At 41.7% G+C, this 16376-nt stretch overlaps 1 protein-coding gene across 2 annotated transcripts; it reads left to right on the forward strand.

Moving 5' to 3' along the window:
* Window positions 1–9697: 9697 nt before the first annotated feature.
* Window positions 9698–16279, forward strand: LOC131307802 (dolichyl-diphosphooligosaccharide--protein glycosyltransferase subunit DAD1). Of its 2 annotated transcripts, XM_058334492.1 has the most exons (5): window positions 9776–9964; window positions 14797–14884; window positions 14963–15006; window positions 15776–15891; window positions 16226–16279. In XM_058334492.1, exons 1-4 carry the CDS (start codon window positions 9836–9838, stop codon window positions 15857–15859), a joined length of 345 nt encoding a protein of 114 aa, XP_058190475.1. In that variant the 5' UTR covers window positions 9776–9835; the 3' UTR covers window positions 15860–15891; window positions 16226–16279. The 2 variants fall into 2 exon arrangements, with proteins under 2 accessions (XP_058190473.1, XP_058190475.1); XM_058334490.1 differs by lacking the exon at window positions 16226–16279 and having other exon boundaries at window positions 9698–9964; window positions 15776–16027.
* The last annotated feature ends 97 nt before the right edge of the window (window positions 16280–16376 follow it).

Consider the following 16376-nt stretch of genomic DNA (forward strand, 5'->3'; position numbering starts at 1 on the left):
CCCATGAATGAAGATGATCCCAAGGGGAAGATGAAGATGGAAGTCCCAATTGAAGAGCACATGGTCGAAAAACCTAAGGCTAAAAGAGTATACAAACCCTTGGAAAGGACTGTGGAAGAGGCTGTCGTTGAGCCTCCTTCAAGGACTTTACCTAAGAAGCAAGTACCTTCGGGGAAGACATACAAGGAGGCTGTTACCCAACCATTTCCAAAGCAGGCTGCTGTGCCCACTAATGTCTTATTTTCTGGAATCAAGATGACGTAGAGGTGATATGGGCTGACCGCAGACCTTTCCAGGCCTCTACAAATCATGTTGAAGCCCATTTATATGATGAAGGAGTTGGTCCAATGAAGGTGGCAGGCCTTGATAAGTATGGCCGCCACAAAATAGCCCCTATTCATAATAACAAGTCAGTAGAATAAGTGAAGGCACTTTTTCAAGAGTTAATTGGTCCAATGATCACGGAGTCAAGTAGGCCGATTACAGCTTCATTTAAACGTCCTTCTCAATGTCAGTAAACCTTTCAAAAGAAGAGAAGAGTGTGGCCCTTCACGTTACACTATCAAAGTTTGAAGCCTCTTTGCTTGAAAGGAGGCTGATGAGTATTCAAGAATCAGAGGAAGATCATTCGACTTGCGCAGCCAAAGTAATCAATGAAGATGAAAACCTGATTGAAGATCTAGACGAAATCCGATTGGAGGACCTTGAAACAGCCCCAGCCAAGTTGGATGATCTAAAGGCCGACGTGCAAGATCCATTGGAAGAAGTTAATCCGGCAGATTCAGAGAATCCCAGACCTGTATATATTAGCCAACTTCTCCTAGAAGATGTCAAGAAAAAGTTCATCTAGCGCTTAAGGGAGTTTAAGTCCTGTTTTGCTTGGACTTATGAGGAGCTTCCAGGTCTATCCAGAGACCTAGTAGAGCACAAACTGCCCATTCAACTAGAATTCAGACCTTTCAAGCAACCGCCAAGGAGGATGTCTAATGAGGTCTATTTGCAGGTCAAAGATGAGATCAAACGACTCTTCAATGCTGGGTTCATACGCACAGCCGGGTATGTTACTTGGCTCTCTAATATTGTGCCACTGCCTTAAGAAGAACGACAAGGTCAGAGTATATGTGGACTTCAGAAACTTGAATTTGGCATCTCCAAAGGACGAGTACCGAATGCCAGTTGTAGATCAGTTAGTGGATGGGGCTTCTGGTCACAAGGTTTTGTCCTTCATGGATGGACATTCTGGCTATAATCAGATCTTCATCGACGAGGCTGATATGCTAAGACTGCTTGTAGGTGTCCTGGAGCCCTAGGGACCTTTGAGTGGGTCGTGATGCCCTTCGGCCTGAAAAATGCAGGTGCTTCATTCCAACGTGCAATGAACGCCATATTTCATAATTTCATTGGTCATTTTATGGAGATCTACATCGATGATATCGTGGTCAAGTCTCAGTCCTATGATGAACATTTGGAACGCTTTAAGAGGTCATTCTTGAGGATGCAACAATTTGATTTGAAAGTAAACCCCTTGAAGTGTGCCTTCGGAGTTTCTGCAGGCAAGTTTCTTGGATTTTTGGTCCACAACAGAGGGATTGAGGTTGATAAGAACAAGGCCAAAGCAATTATGGAAACAAAGCCTCCTACCACCAAGAAGGAGTTACAGAAGCTCTTAGGTTCATTCAACTTCTTGAGAAGGTTCATCTCAAACCTAGCAGGAAGGGTTCAGGTCTTTTCTCAACTCTTGAAACTGAAAGACCATGACACTTTTGTCTGGGAGGCAAACCATCAGAAGGCCTTTGATGAGATCAAAAACTATCTAGCAACGACTTCAGTCCTTATGCCGCCCATCAAGAACAAGCCATTGAAACTCTACATCTCAGCAGCTGAAGGCTCTATTGGAGGCCTTTTAGCTCAAGACAACGCTCAAGGAAAGGAACAGACGGTTTATTATTTAAGTAGGTTATTGACTCCTTGTGAAAAGAGATACACTCCTATTGAAAAGATCTGTCTTACCTTGTACTTTTCAGCAATAAAGTTGAGGCACTACATGCTTCCTGTTTTGGTTTACATTATGAGTAAAACAGACCTAGTTAAATACTTGCTTTCTCGGCCAATCATGAGCGGTCGAATTGGCAAGTGGTCTTTAGCTCTAATGGAATTCAGTTTTCAATACATTCCCCAAAAAGCTGTGAAGGGCCAGGCCTTAGCAGATTTTCTTGTTGATCATCCATGCGTGGATATCGAAGATGAATTCGAACAAGGATTGAGCGCTCTTGAAATATCACTCACTCCTTGGACGTTACTTTTTAATGGATTAAGGACTCAGGAGGTCTCAGGCTATGGAGTAATTATCATCTCTCCCCAAGGCTTGAGGACTGAATTGTCTTTTCAATTTGATTTCCCATGTACAAACAATCAAGCCAAATATGAAGCGGTTGTTATAGGCCTTGAAATTCTTAGGGATCTAGAGGCCAGAGAAGTGCAAGTTATTGGGGATTCAAACCTTGTTATCAATCACTTGGCAGGGACATTCAAATGCTATAGTGAGGACTTAGCCCCTTATTATATGGCAGCCATGCAATTAATTCAAGATTTTGATAATGTCACGGTCAAACACGTCTCAAGGGGTATGAACACTGAAGCCAACAGCTTGGCTCAGGCCTCAACAGGCTTGAGGTTAGCTCCAGAAACTATTCACAAGATTATCACAGTCCAAAAGAGATTATTGCCTTCTGTAAGGAGAAGAGGTCTAGGACTAGAGGTGTTCACTTCTGACTTCACGGGAGAAGAATCAGATGATGAGCCCGAGAATGATTGGCATACACCTATCATCTCTTTCCTAAAGAGGCCTCATCATAGGGCCCCTAGGAAGGTGATGAGAAGAGCTATGAGCTATATCCTTGTGGGTGATGAATTATACAAGAAAAGCTCTGAAGATGACTTACTTTTAAGGTGTTAAGGGCACCCTGAGGCCATGAGGGTCATGAGTGAAGTCCATGAAGGAGTCTGTGGAGCCCATCAATCAGGGATAAAGATGAGATGGTTACTCAGAAGGCATGGATACTATTGGCCAACCATTTTAGAGGATTGCATTCATTTTTCTAAAGGATGTCAGCCTTGTCAAGCCCATGACCCAATTCAGCGTGTTCCTGTAGCTGATTATCATGCTGTGGTCAAACCTTGGCCATTTAGAGGTTGGGCCCTTGACGTAATTGGAAAAATTTATCCTCCTTCTTCTGAAAATCATACTTACATCTTGGTAGCCACGAACTATTTTACTAAATGGGCAGAAGCATTGCCATTAAAGTCTGTGGATCAACAAGAAGTAATCAAAGTGATTAAAGAAAGAATCATCCATAGGTTTGGGCTGCCTGAACACTTAGTTGCAGATAGGGGTACAATATTCATGGGAGAACAAGTGGTCAATTTTACTGCCCAGCAAAATATCATTATGTCCAACTCTACTCCTTATTATGCACAAGGGAATGGCCAGGCCGAGTCCACCAATAGGACTTTGGTCAATATTTTAGAGAAAATGGTAGAAAACAATCCAAAGGCTTGGCACGAGTTGCTTTCTGCAGCCCTATGGGCCTACAGAACCTCAAAGAAGGAAGCTACCAATATAACTCCTTATATGTTGATATATGGACACGATCCAGTTCTACCAATGGAGATAGCAGTGAAGTCAGCAAGGATAGCATATCAACATGGCCTCACCCCTGCAGATTACACTCAGGCCATGCTGATAGAGCTTGAAGACTTGGATGAAGTTAGGCTCACGGCCCTTGACCACATGTTGGTTCAGAAAAGAAAAGTTGCTAGATCTTATGACAAACGTGTGAGAAAGAAAAGCTTTTTTGAAGGAGATTTGGTTTGGAGAGCTGTCTTTCCCTTAGGGGAAAAGAATTCAAGGTATGGCAAGTGGTCTCCGACCTGGGAAGGACCCTACCAGATTGCCAGAGTCCTTAGAGGTAACGTTTATCTTCTTATGGACTTGGATGGTGGTTTATATAAGCATTTAACGAATGGAAAGTACCTAAAGCATTATTATCCTACTATGTGGGAAATGAGAGATTTTGGGGAAAATCAACCTAATAAACCATAGAGCCGTGTGTCATCAGAAGCCTGAAACGAGGCCAAGTTACCTGTTATGCAAAAACTATAAAGAACTTAAGTTTAGGCCACAAATTACCAAACCAATGCCTATGGCCTTTTAAAGGAAAGTTCCAGGCTAGGCACAAAGAGGGATGAAAGTTGAACTTATTACAGACCAGTGATTAAAAGATAAAATTTTAGAGGTCTAGGCCTACAGAAGGCCTTCGAGACTACTTTTGAAACTTTCCTAGGAGGTGTCAAAGCTGGCAAGTAGGGCTTCAAGCATCTCCCTCTGTCCACGAAGATTTGGCATTTCTTCGACCAAGAGGTTTAGTTTCATCTTCTGGCTCCTTGATCCAGCTTTCAGATCATCATGTTGCTTAGCCAGAGTTGTAGCCTCATTTCGAAGGTCAACCAGGCGACCTTCAGCTTGTGCCAATTTCATCTTTAGATCTACAATTTCATTGGAGGTAGCCGTGATACTTGCTTCATTAAACTGCATGTCTTCCTTTAACTGAAGCCATTGAACACTGAATTTGGTAAGTTCCACGTCAACCGCCTCCAATTCTGCCATCTTAGCATTTACATTGCCAAGCTCGTGAGTAGAGGAGTCATGGGACTTGATCATGCTCGGAAACTCCTTCTGGAAGTATTGTAGAGAGGCCTCCTCTGTTCCCAAGGCTTGGGACTTTACCAACACATCCATGGCCTTTTTAACGTTTGAAGCCTTGGCGAGATGAACTACTGCCTTGAAATTCTAGAGAAGAGCCATTTCTGAGGGCTGTTTTGGCTTCAGCAATTTCTTCCAAAGTGAACTGGGATTGAGAAGTTGAGCCAAGGCCATTACCTGAGGTACCAGAGGTGGCTGCCTTTAACAGGTCCTGGGTAGACTTGAATAGGGAATCCAGGTCTTCGTTTTCATCTTCTTCTAGCACATTGACAAGCTCAGGTTTAACGGGGGGATCAATTGGCGGAATGGATTGGATGATTGGAGATTCGGGCTTCTCTGGAGTCCTAGAGGATGCTTCATGTTCAGGCTCTTGCTCGGGCATGTCTAGCCCTTTCTCTTCTATCTCAACCTCTTCTTCAAAGTAATCGTCAAGTTCCTGGGGATTGAAAATAAGGGAAAGTTGATGATAATATGGAGCCATAAATGCTGGGGATTTTGTGTCACAATACATCCTTACAATAGGATTGTGTTCAGTGACAGACACGATATTTTCAAAATCAGCCGGTGTGGAGGTTCTCTTTCTCAGCCTTTTCTTTTTAGATGGATCAGATTCGGCTTGCCCTTCTTTGGCCTTAGAGTCGGCCTGTGAGAGGGAAGATTAGTAAAACATTCAAATAGAGCATAAGGGGCAGAGCCAAGAAGAGCACAGACCTTTTCCAAATGATCAGTTTCAGGAGAGCTGGTCTTGGCACTGCTTTTTGTCCTACAGCAACCACCTTCTCAAAGGCCTACAGAGGAGATAAAGGCATAATTACCCTATTCTGAAGGACTAAGCAAAGGGCTAAAGAGTTCTTACCTTTGGCCATTGCCTTTTGACAGTAGTCTTCAATCTCTTTGATCTTTGAGTAGGGGGATTGCAGAAACTTTTTTGGTACATTTTCTGAACCTGCAGAAGGAGAGGAAAAATTAGTCTAAATTTTGGAAGTTTACAGAGATCAAAGTACTGAGGGCCTCTTAATTACCTTTTCTCTTGACGCTTGAGACCGGAGAAGGGCTAATTTGTTGCAAAGGTATAGTTACACCAGGTTTAGGAGCTCCAGCAGGGTTGGGCAGGAGATTGGTTAGGACATCCAAGTACGGAGTCGAAAAGTGCATCTTTATGTAACCTCCCCACCAACTATCGAATTTGGCTCCCTTATCAGTACGCTCAACATAAGTATGGAAGGCAAAGTTTTTCCTCGACTCAGGGAGAAGGTTCCTAACTCTTTCCAAATCTCTCGATTGGATCATAGGCCTGTTAGTAAAGTCCTCATTCAAGGATTGATATGGGGGGACTGGAGTAAGCTGACAAAGGCCAAACTGCCTGGCGAATTGAGCTGCATTATAGTACTCGACTCCACATTTGTAATTTGTTGGATTGAAGGCCATCCCATTCATGAGGTCCCGTGAGATCAAGAAGCTGGTCCAGATCTCCATGTGATCATCATAATCATCTCCACGGTTTGACGCACCTCTTTTCAGCCACCAAGGTACGGTGTCTCTCGCAAAGGGTAACCAGTTCATCCCCATCCCCATGAGCTCATGGTAGAAAAACTTGAAGTAGACACCAAATGCATACCTAGGGCCACGGGTGTCAACGTAGTGGAGACCATAACAGGTGTTTTCTGGGTTTTTATTCAACGTTGGAGCAAACATGGGAAAATAAGACCATAACCACAGGGTTATTATCCACAAGGGAGGGGGCAAAGATGAACTTGTTACTAATCAGTTCCTTCATACAATGATAGAGGTGAGCCAAGACTAAAGGGCCTAATGCCAGCTTCTGCCCTGAAGCTAGGGCACATGCCAGATCTATGAAGTCTTTGGTAACTCTATTTGTAGAGACACATAAAATAAACTTGTTTAGCCAATAAAGGAAGAAAGCTACGTGTTCATTGTCTTCTACAGGACCTTTTTTGGCATAGTGATTTATGAAGGGAGAAAAGGATAGAGGTTCTTTGTACTCGAAGTAGGGGGTCTTTTGAGATAAAAAGTAATTGGCCTCAATCCCGTGGGGACGGAGGCCTGTCAAGAAAGAAATATCCTGAAGAGTAGGACTCATAAGGCCTACCTTGAAGTGAAAAGAATTCATTGTCACTGACCAGAATTGAGAGGCAGCAAGGAATAGGTTCTTTTCCATGTCAATTAGGGATCGACTAAGCAAGATAATGTCTCGGATCCCTATTTGCCTCCACAAATCACCTTTGGCTTTCAACATCCGATCGAGCCATTCCACGTACTTCGCATCAGGCCTATGCCAAAGCCGGTTGGGAATGTCTGTGGTAAATCGACTCTAATCAAAGCTTGGGGACTTGAAAGGAAGGACCTCCTCCGCCAGTGGGTACATTGGGGCAAGTTGAGAAGGAAACCCTAATTGGAAGGCAGGTCCAAGTCCAACCCGATCAGCGTTAGCAATCACCATAACGTCGTTGGTGATTGCTATGTGTTCCTCCGCCAAGATTTTTCGAATCTATATGGCTAAGCTATTAGGGTTTGGAGGAGGTGTATGGGCTTTATTGGTAGCCATTTCTTCAAAAGTTCAAGAGCTCGATAGAGGAACAATGGTGAGTTGGGGTTCTTGAGCCTTTTTCGAGTTCTGGAGAATGGAGAGGCAGAGAAGATATAGAGAGAGAATTAGAGTCCAGAGATGGGACTTTGGGGGTGACGGTACAAGTTCAAGAGATGTCGTTGCACCTATCTCTCATTCTGTTCGAAATTAAAAATGGCAATTAAAGAGATAAGACTCTTGATTGACCCAAGAAGAGTCCTGGCAGTATAAAAGGCTGCATGTAAGCCAATGCAAGGCCTGGGGTGATATCACGTATACCCTAGGCCTAAGAAAGAAATAATTACCATAGTGGAGTAGACTCTTAGAGACTTATCACATCCCATTTACTGTTGGGATTTGATCCGGATGGAATGGGAAGAGTCCAGGTATAACTAAAGGTGTACTTTTGAATTTAAAAAGATAATTAGGCTCAATTTAGGCCTGATTAGCTTTTTAAGTTTAAACAGTTAAAGATTTAAGAGGATTTTTTGGGCTAAAGATTTAAGCCTAATTATCTTTCCATTTCGAATTTGATGATAGGGACTCGTTTGGTTTGCCAAAAACTATACTCTGTTCTAATTTACAAGCCTAGATCTTTAACAAGATCAAGGCATGGGGGGCATTGTTTACACCCGTTTTTGGCACCCAGTCCTAAACGGGCGCTGGGAGGCCATTTAATTGAAGTTCAATTAAATTGGGCCAAGAAATATATTTATTTAAACCAAAGTCAACGGCCCAAGGCAGGAATAATTGGGCCCGATTGATTTCAGTTTGATTTCGGGCTTGAGCTTGAGAGTTTTGGGCCTATTTGCGGTAAGAATTCAGTTGGCCCATGACTTATTTAAGTTTGTTAAGTGTTAGTGTGGGCTAAATATGTTAGCATGCCATTTAATTTAATTAAATGACCCATTACCCAAATGACCCACGGAAAAAGGAATGAGTTGGCCCACTACTTGTCAACTGCCCATGAAATTAGGACATGGAGGAGGCCCATTATCTTCCTAACTGCCCATGATCAAGAATTAGCACATGGGTAAATATCATTTACCTCCAATAACCACCCATGATCCCATCAAATATGTTAGTGGGTAGTTATTGTGCACACTTGGCAGCATCTGGAGCCAAATCGGGACACATGTCAACTCGTGGTGAAGGCGGAAAACTTAGCTCAGATCTAGACCAGTGTAGCATTTGCCTATAAATACTAGTTCATAAGATGAAAAAGGGTCCACACACCAATTAAGCTCAACGCTTAAACCAAAGCCTTCCTGGCGAAGCAATTATCTCATTTCTCTCTCATTTCTATCTCTCTTGTACCCCCAACTTTATTATTACGATATAGTAAAGTTATTCTACGTTGTTACTTCTTTTCCTACACAGTTAGGAAATTATTAAGTCCTCGCTCGTAGAGGCAAAACCACGAATCAACACTACAATCCAGTCCTTAGGTTTGTAGCACGGTCGCTCTTACAGATTCGAAGTCGGAAAAGGGGCACTCAGTCCTTTACGTTGGACGTGATAAGTCTTGGCACGCTCGCTCAATCCTTGAGCCATTTCAGAGCCGAAACACATATTTAACTGGAACAAAAGCTTTTTTAATTTTGCTTCTATTGAGAACATTTTGGCTGTGTTTGACAAGTGAGTTATGGCCTGGGATAGTTTTATAGAATTATCAATCCCGTGTGGTCCTCTAACTCATTGTTTGGTTGCACAAAATAGGTTGGGACTTGGGACTATTAGTAACAAGGGACTAGTAGGGGTTTCCAGTGGTTTTTGCCCGGTTTTGGTTATAGAAGAAGAATAAAATTAATTTTCGGTTCAGTCTCGAATGGTTGAAATTTTAAGTGAACCGAACCAAAATTAAATGGATTGACTAGGACCAAACCGAACCGACTATATGAACCGAGAGTTTTTATATATTTTACATTAATCTTGTCATCTTTTTTAATCTTGACCGTCCATCTCTCCTAAACCACAAATCCTAAGGCCCAACTAAGGCATGATGGGTTTGGGCCATTTGACCCACTGTCAAGTTTTATATTTGGCCCAACTAAGGCCCATTTTAGGCAGACTCAAAATCCCCTACTGATCCGAACTTAACTCCGGTCGGGATCGGTCGTGGAAATATTCACCCCTAATTAAATCGGTCTTCAAAACCTTTACCCCGAACCGAACGAACCCGAACCGAACAAACCCCTAATAGGCTAATCCTATGTAAAAAAAAACTTATACTATAAATAACAATCATCTCTTCTAATAACGTGCAAAACAAACATGCATTTAGAATTGACCTTCTCATTAGCAAATCTTATTTCATTACCAATCCAACCAAATCTCACTTTCACTTATCAAACGAGGCCTTTAATCCAATTTCCCAAACCTCAGGGGTATACCTGTAATTAGCCATTCGTCTCACCATCTTTGCTGCTGCTGGTGAGGGCTTTGCATTAGATAGAGAGAGAGAGAGAGAGAGAGAGAGAGAGGAAATGGGGAAGTCGACGAAGGATGCTCAGGCGCTTTTCCAGTCGCTTCGATCTGCTTATGTCGCCACTCCCACAAACCTCAAGATCATAGATCTGTACGTAATGTTTGCAGTCGTCACCGCTCTGATTCAGGTTAGTAGTAGTTTTTTGGGTAAGTAGGTTAGTAGTAGTTGCTTGTGTATTTTACATTTATCTGTAGTTCTAATTGGTGCTTGTGTATTTTACATTAATCTGTAGTTCTAATTGGTGCGACTATGGTTGCGCGATCAACGGCTCTGAAAGGTTGATCTAAATTGATTATTCCGTCTCCTCATAGTTGGCGTTGGGAACTCAGTTGTCCGGGTGAGCTTACACGGCGCACCTGGACTAATCTTGGGACCAATCCCACCGCCCACTTACAGGATCCCCATTGAGAATTGTTTAATTCTCATGTGGTTGTGGTCTAATTCGCCCGTTCTTACCTTTCTTCTAACTGGCTTGATGCTAATCGTTAGTGTGAAAACTCAACAGTCTTGAAGCATCCATCAGCTTATGCACACCTCGACTAATACTGGAGGGACCAATCCCACCACCCACTTGCAGGGGTCCCCATTGAGAATTGTTTAATCAGATGTGGTTGCGGATTAGTTCTTACCTTTCTTCTAACTGGCTTGATGCGAATCGTTAGTGTGAAAACTCAACAGACTCAAAACACCCATCTATTGACTGAGGACTGAGTCTGGTTAATTACTAGTAAAGTTGATATATTTCCTGCGGAATCATGTATGTTGATTGTTGGCTTTTGTGGAAAAGTAGAGCTGGCTTTATTATCTTTCCAGATCCAGTGTGGCACTTGGGTTGATAGAAGCTTACTTTTGAAGTACTGGAAAACCCCTATTCTGTGATGGCATACTGTTGTTCTTCAGTTCACCGTAAAATTAAGACATTCCATATGAAATACAGACACATTTAGCGGAGAATTAGAAACAGTCTGTAGAGAAATGAATAAATAAGAAGGCTTGGAGCTTTCAGCTCCTGGTTTAAATTGAGTGTTTGCATTTGCTTGTGTAGATCTTTTTTCTTTTTAGTTAGAGGTGTTTATATTTTCTTTTATCGTCTTCCAACCTGCAACTATACCTTTTAATGATTTTTCATTTATGTATCGAACTGTCCAAATGCCAACACTATTTGTGCACAATTGGGACGCACCAAACTTAATTAACACTCGTTCCTGCGCTTTTTCTTATTCTTTCAATCATGGTTAGTGTCTGTTATGTGCGTATGAGATTTTGTAGCTGGCCCATAAGCTGGTTTAAAATTGAATCGAACGATTTGAACCTAATTTGTAGCAACAAGGCCTCTGTCAGAAAATTCTATATTCCATAACTCGTCTAGTTTTTATTTTGCGATACAGACATACAGTGATAGCCTGCGGATCTGGTTCGTTTTTATGATCACATGGCAGAAAATAATTTCTCTGATGCTTTTTTGGGATTTCGTTTTGCCCTTGTGTGTTTTTTATTTTGAATGCAATAGGTCTTTATATCAAGAATTTCCGCAAAGTATCCGAATAAATAAATTTAGAGTGTAGATTCAATGTAGTGTATTGCGAGTCTGCGACATGTGAGTCATCACCTATCTAATTCTGATCCATATACTTAGGTTTCTGGACCATTTTACGTGGCTTAATTCTGGATATGTAGAGCAACTTTTTTGAATATGGTCTGGATTTCAAAATTTGACTTCTTCTATCAGTAGAATTGAAGCAGGTGAAACATATGATGTAAGTATGATCAAGTTTGTACTTTTCAGAAAAGCACCTTTTCTACTTGTAGGAGATTTTCCCTTCCTATACCTTGTCTCTATGGTCTTCTAGAAATGTCCAGCCTTGAGGGCTTCACATCTTAGAGCATGCCTCAAGCATCTCCAACCCAAGACCCGCCAAATCTCTATTTTAGAGGATCAAAATTGTCTATTTCATTCAAAAAAGTAGATTTAGAGTGTTGTACTATTTATCTCAACTCGAACCCAATACTGTATTTCTTAAAGGATCACTCCAAAATTCAAACATTCTTTCATTTTCCCTCCAAAATCCAACCTTACGTTTTTCAAACTTTTGTTAAACCATATTCAATATTGTTCTCTTTTTAGAGGCACTTTAAATATATGTCTCCAAATATCAAATTTGTGAAAAATTGGACGTACAAATTAAAAGTTTAAGCAAGTAAATCAAAAAAAGTCGTACTCCATAGTCGGAGATCCTCTATTTTTCCCTTCATCCTCTATATTTGGAGGATCAAAGTCCATCCTTCAAAATGGAGGAGAATTTTAGAGATGAAAATGGAGATATGGAGTATGGATTGGAGATGCCCTAAGACCTTCCCATTGTGGACAAGTAGCTTGGATACATCTCATGGAGTCTTCTCCGAGTGCTATAATCTTTAAGGGTTCCTGAATTATATTTGAGGTAATATGGTGCTATTTGAGGAAACTGCTCAGCTGCTCTAGAAGCTGAGATGACCGATGCCCTCGCTAGACTAGAATTTTGGCTCCACTCCTTATGGCCACCCCTGTACACTTCCAATTGGGAAGTCATGGGTTCAATCATCACTGAAAGCAAGGATTACTTATCTCTACGCCATTAGAGATGCTCCTCTTTTTGTTGGTTATTTCTGTCAGTTATGAGCTTTTTTAGGCTAGTCGTATATTTGTGGAGCTTCCTCGCATCTCACAATACTTGTATTAGTTGTATATTTTGATGTACTTCTCTCATAATACTTGAGCATTATCTTTTGTCAATTGGCAATAATAAAAAGTTGTCAATTGAGGAGCATGCTGGTTCCTTGAGATAAACAGAATTTATTTCTTAGATGTTGTGTACAAATTCCTGGCAGTAGTTAGTAGTTATCTAAGGGCTCAGAACTTAAGTAGGTAGAAGTTCCCACCTTTTTATTTTTATTTTTCTCTTCTATATATTAGAGTCTGGTGTATAGAGGAATTTTTGTTATTCATGCTGGAATAACTCTCTCTCTAAAACTTCTCTCTCTCTCTAACTTTCTCAGCTAGGGTTCCCCGTTTGGGGGGAGGGGGCCGCTGCCTCCTCCTCCTCCTCCTCCTCTCCCTCTGTCCCTCCTCGTCTCTCTCCTCCCTTACCGTTGTGCCCAAGGTTTTAAAAGGCGTTGTTGGGGCTCGCCCGGAGCATCGGGGCGTGGCGAGGCGTTAAAATTGGGACTCTGATCCTCATAGGCGTACGCCTAATGTTTTGAGGCTCACGGAGGCGTTCGCCTCGAGCGCCTTGCACACCTCGACAGAAGAAGCGCACGCCTTAGGTGTGATAATTTCTTAATATAATTTCTGTAATTTTTCTTAATTAAAATTTCATCGAACCCTATAAATACCTGGCAAGAAAGGGGGGTTTACGAATTACGACTACAATAAAAACTGCCGACATCAAACCTAGGGTTTCTGTGTGATAGGGTTCTTCGTTTTTCACTTCTTCCTCAATCTTCAGCACTCAGCAGCAGCCATCGGCCCTTCAGCCATCGGGTTTCTCTCTCTCTCTCTCTCTCTCTCTCTCTCTCTCTCTCTCTCTCTCTCTCGGCTGTGGTTGGATTTATTAATGCTCCTTTTTTTATGCTTCAACATATTTTTTTGTTGATTTTAGTACATTTTTCCGTATTTTTTGAGTTATTTTTAATTTAATTTATTAATTTAATTATTTAAAATTAGAAAATCAAAAGGCTTACGCCCCAACGCCTCGGGGCTTACGCCTCGCCCCATGGAGGGTCAAGCGCCTCGCCTTGTGCTTTCGCCTCTGAAAACTTTGGTTGTGCCTCCAAGATCCTCAGTTTCCGGGCGGTGATTCGTTGAATGGCGAGGACTCCTCAGAGTTGGCGCCGCCGGCAGATGGTGGTTCCTCTGGCTTGTTTCTTGTCCTCTGTTTCCAGATTTGAAGCCCTTGGACCTAGGGTGAGGTAATAAGGTGTGCGGTTGGGTTTAGGGGGTTGTCTTTCGTTTGTTTTTCCGGCGGTCTTTCCGTCTTTCCACCAGCTGGCTTTCCAGTCCGGTTGTGTACTGTTTCGGGTTTTCCCCAGATCTGGTGTGGACGTGGTGGTGGGTAAAATAATTTCTATGTTCTCGTTCTTGTTTTTGGTTTGTGTTGGTTGGGTGGCCGGCTGGCCGGCCTTCCGCCGGTGTGGTGGTCTCCTGGAGACGGCTTTTTCTCAGGGGAATGACCCGGTGCGTTATTATGGGGTCGTAATGATCAGAGATCCCTTCAAGATCCCTACAACGAATCCTACACGTTCTGGAAATTCATCTGTATACGGAGGAGTTGGCCTCTCTTGCTGTCTTTGTTAGTGATTCTTATGGTTTAGAGATGTTTTGCTTTGGCTTTGGATCTGTCTCTGTATTTGCTTGCAGTGTTTTTGCATGTGTAGTAGACTTTAGGTGGGCTTTGTCTTAGCCATTACCTTGTAATCCCGTTATTCTTGTATCTCTGATCCGTTTGCGATTGCTTAATGAAGATTTGCCGTTCAAAAAAAAAATTGCTGGAATAAGGTTTTGTTCCTTATGTAAAACTTTCTATTGCTCACGTTTTCTGCCAATTAAAATTTACATATAATCATTGTGGTCTCTTCAGAATATCACCTCAACAAATGAAACTCATGGTAATAATAAAGGAATTTTAGAAGGTATCTTTACCGTGTAGACTGAAGAAATGCAATGAAAAGCTTATTGGGGTGATTAAATTCTTTGGAGTCAAGTAGGCTTCTACTCTTTCCTGCGAAGCCTAAATTCGTGGTCATAATTTCCACATTATTGACTTTTAATGAGACCACCTTTAGGCTTAATCTTTCCCACTGTGTTTGCTTTTGCAATTCGGGTGGCAACTCTTTTCCTATTCCCCTTTATTTTAGTCTGCCTGTGTGCAAGTTTTAATTTACCTACTCAGTGCGTGACATATTCATTTTGCTGATGAACAGGTCATTTACATGGCTATTGTTGGATCGTTCCCCTTCAACTCTTTTCTTTCAGGAGTTCTTTCTTGTGTCGGCACAGCGGTTCTTGCTGGTAAGCACTGTTAGATTGTGTGGGAATGTTTCCTGTTATATTTAGAGAAAGAGATGTTGATTTTTCCTTTTGCCACAGTTTGTCTCCGTATCCAAGTGAACAAAGAAAACAAGGAATTCAAGGTAAGCTTTTCCTTTGTCTCCGTATCCGAGTCCTTTTTGTTTCCCCACTCATGTTCCTAGTTACTTGCCCTTAGAGAACATGAAACTAAGCTTCACAACTAGATTACATGGACTCTTTAAATGTATAAATACCCACTTCGGACACTCAGATGAGGGCATGAAATGTCTGTCCCGAACATTTAGTTGGACGTTTATTTACTTACCAAAGCATATTTTACAATTGAAATTTACCATGGTATTTCTGCATTACACATGAAATCCCTTTTAGGCACATAGCAAACACTCTTATTCTAGAAAATAGAAGATATAGATCAAGAAAACATCAATATCTTCGGTGTGTCCCCATATCCTTGAGATAGAAATCATATGAATCTGCTACTTAAACGCATACCCGCACCCGACATCCCTAGCTGAGAGTTCATTAGCACAAGCCCATCCAGTCATGCTCAAAACGTCACTGACCTTTATGCCATACAGCATCCCTCTACAGTCTCTTATGAGAGGTTGGAGGTTCAAATCCTTCTCCTGGCCTCCCCATATGCCTAATATGACATTATATAGAAATTTGAGAGTCGAAAATGCTATCACAATTCTCAACATGCTTTTTCTTCCTGTGTCATCTGCTGAGTTTCTACCAAATGCGAAGCTTGTATAGTGGGCTTGCATCTGTGCTTAAACAAACAACCACAGAGAGGAACAATTTATTTATTTTATTTATTGCCATTATATTATTTTCTCTCTTGGGGTTGACATTTTCCTCAAATTGTAGGATTTGCCGCCAGAGCGTGCTTTTGCGGACTTTGTTCTCTGCAATTTGGTGCTGCATTTGGTGATTATGAACTTCATTGGATAAAGCGGCATCTTAGGACTAGGAACATTTTTCATGTAATAGTTCTAGTCATTGATCGCCCCTTCTTGTGATAGATTATTATAACTGCGAACACCAGGTTATGAGTTAAAAACGCAAAGCTGTATTGCTGCCCCTTTTGTTTGGAACATTGGCAAGCATCCTTTCACTGTATTATACTCTCTCTCTCTCTCTCTCTCTCTCTCCGCGCACGTGCGTGTGTCAGTTTGTGTGTTAGAAGAAAATTGTGCTTGGTCCATGCAATCTCAAACTTGGAATTTTTGCGTCATTAGCACAACGCTCTAATCTACTGGGCTTATAGATAGTCCCGAAGAAGAAATATCCAACCACTGTTTTTTCCTACTTTTGCAGGGAATAGGCTGTGTGTGCCTGTGTGGTTCTTGGATGTGGAAGTTTTTTTTTTGGGGAAAACAGAAAGAAAAAGGAAAACAGAGACTACCGTTTGGTTGAGTGAAAAATAAAAAAACGCGAGGAAAAAAATGAGAAATTTCTCCCTTTTTTT

This window comes from Rhododendron vialii, chromosome 11a (assembly GCF_030253575.1).
Source record: "Rhododendron vialii isolate Sample 1 chromosome 11a, ASM3025357v1".
Taxonomy (NCBI): domain Eukaryota; kingdom Viridiplantae; phylum Streptophyta; class Magnoliopsida; order Ericales; family Ericaceae; genus Rhododendron; species Rhododendron vialii.

Bases quoted from the DNA above. Each gene is read 5' to 3' on its own strand.
- LOC131307802 (XM_058334490.1), top strand. From the start codon at position 9,836: ATGGGGAAGTCGACGAAGGATGCTCAGGCGCTTTTCCAGTCGCTTCGA. The intron at 9,965-14,796 runs GTTAGTAGTAGT...GCTGATGAACAG, and splicing joins TCGTCACCGCTCTGATTCAG to GTCATTTACATGGCTATTGT. The intron at 15,007-15,775 runs GTAAGCTTTTCC...CTCAAATTGTAG, and splicing joins AAGAAAACAAGGAATTCAAG to GATTTGCCGCCAGAGCGTGC.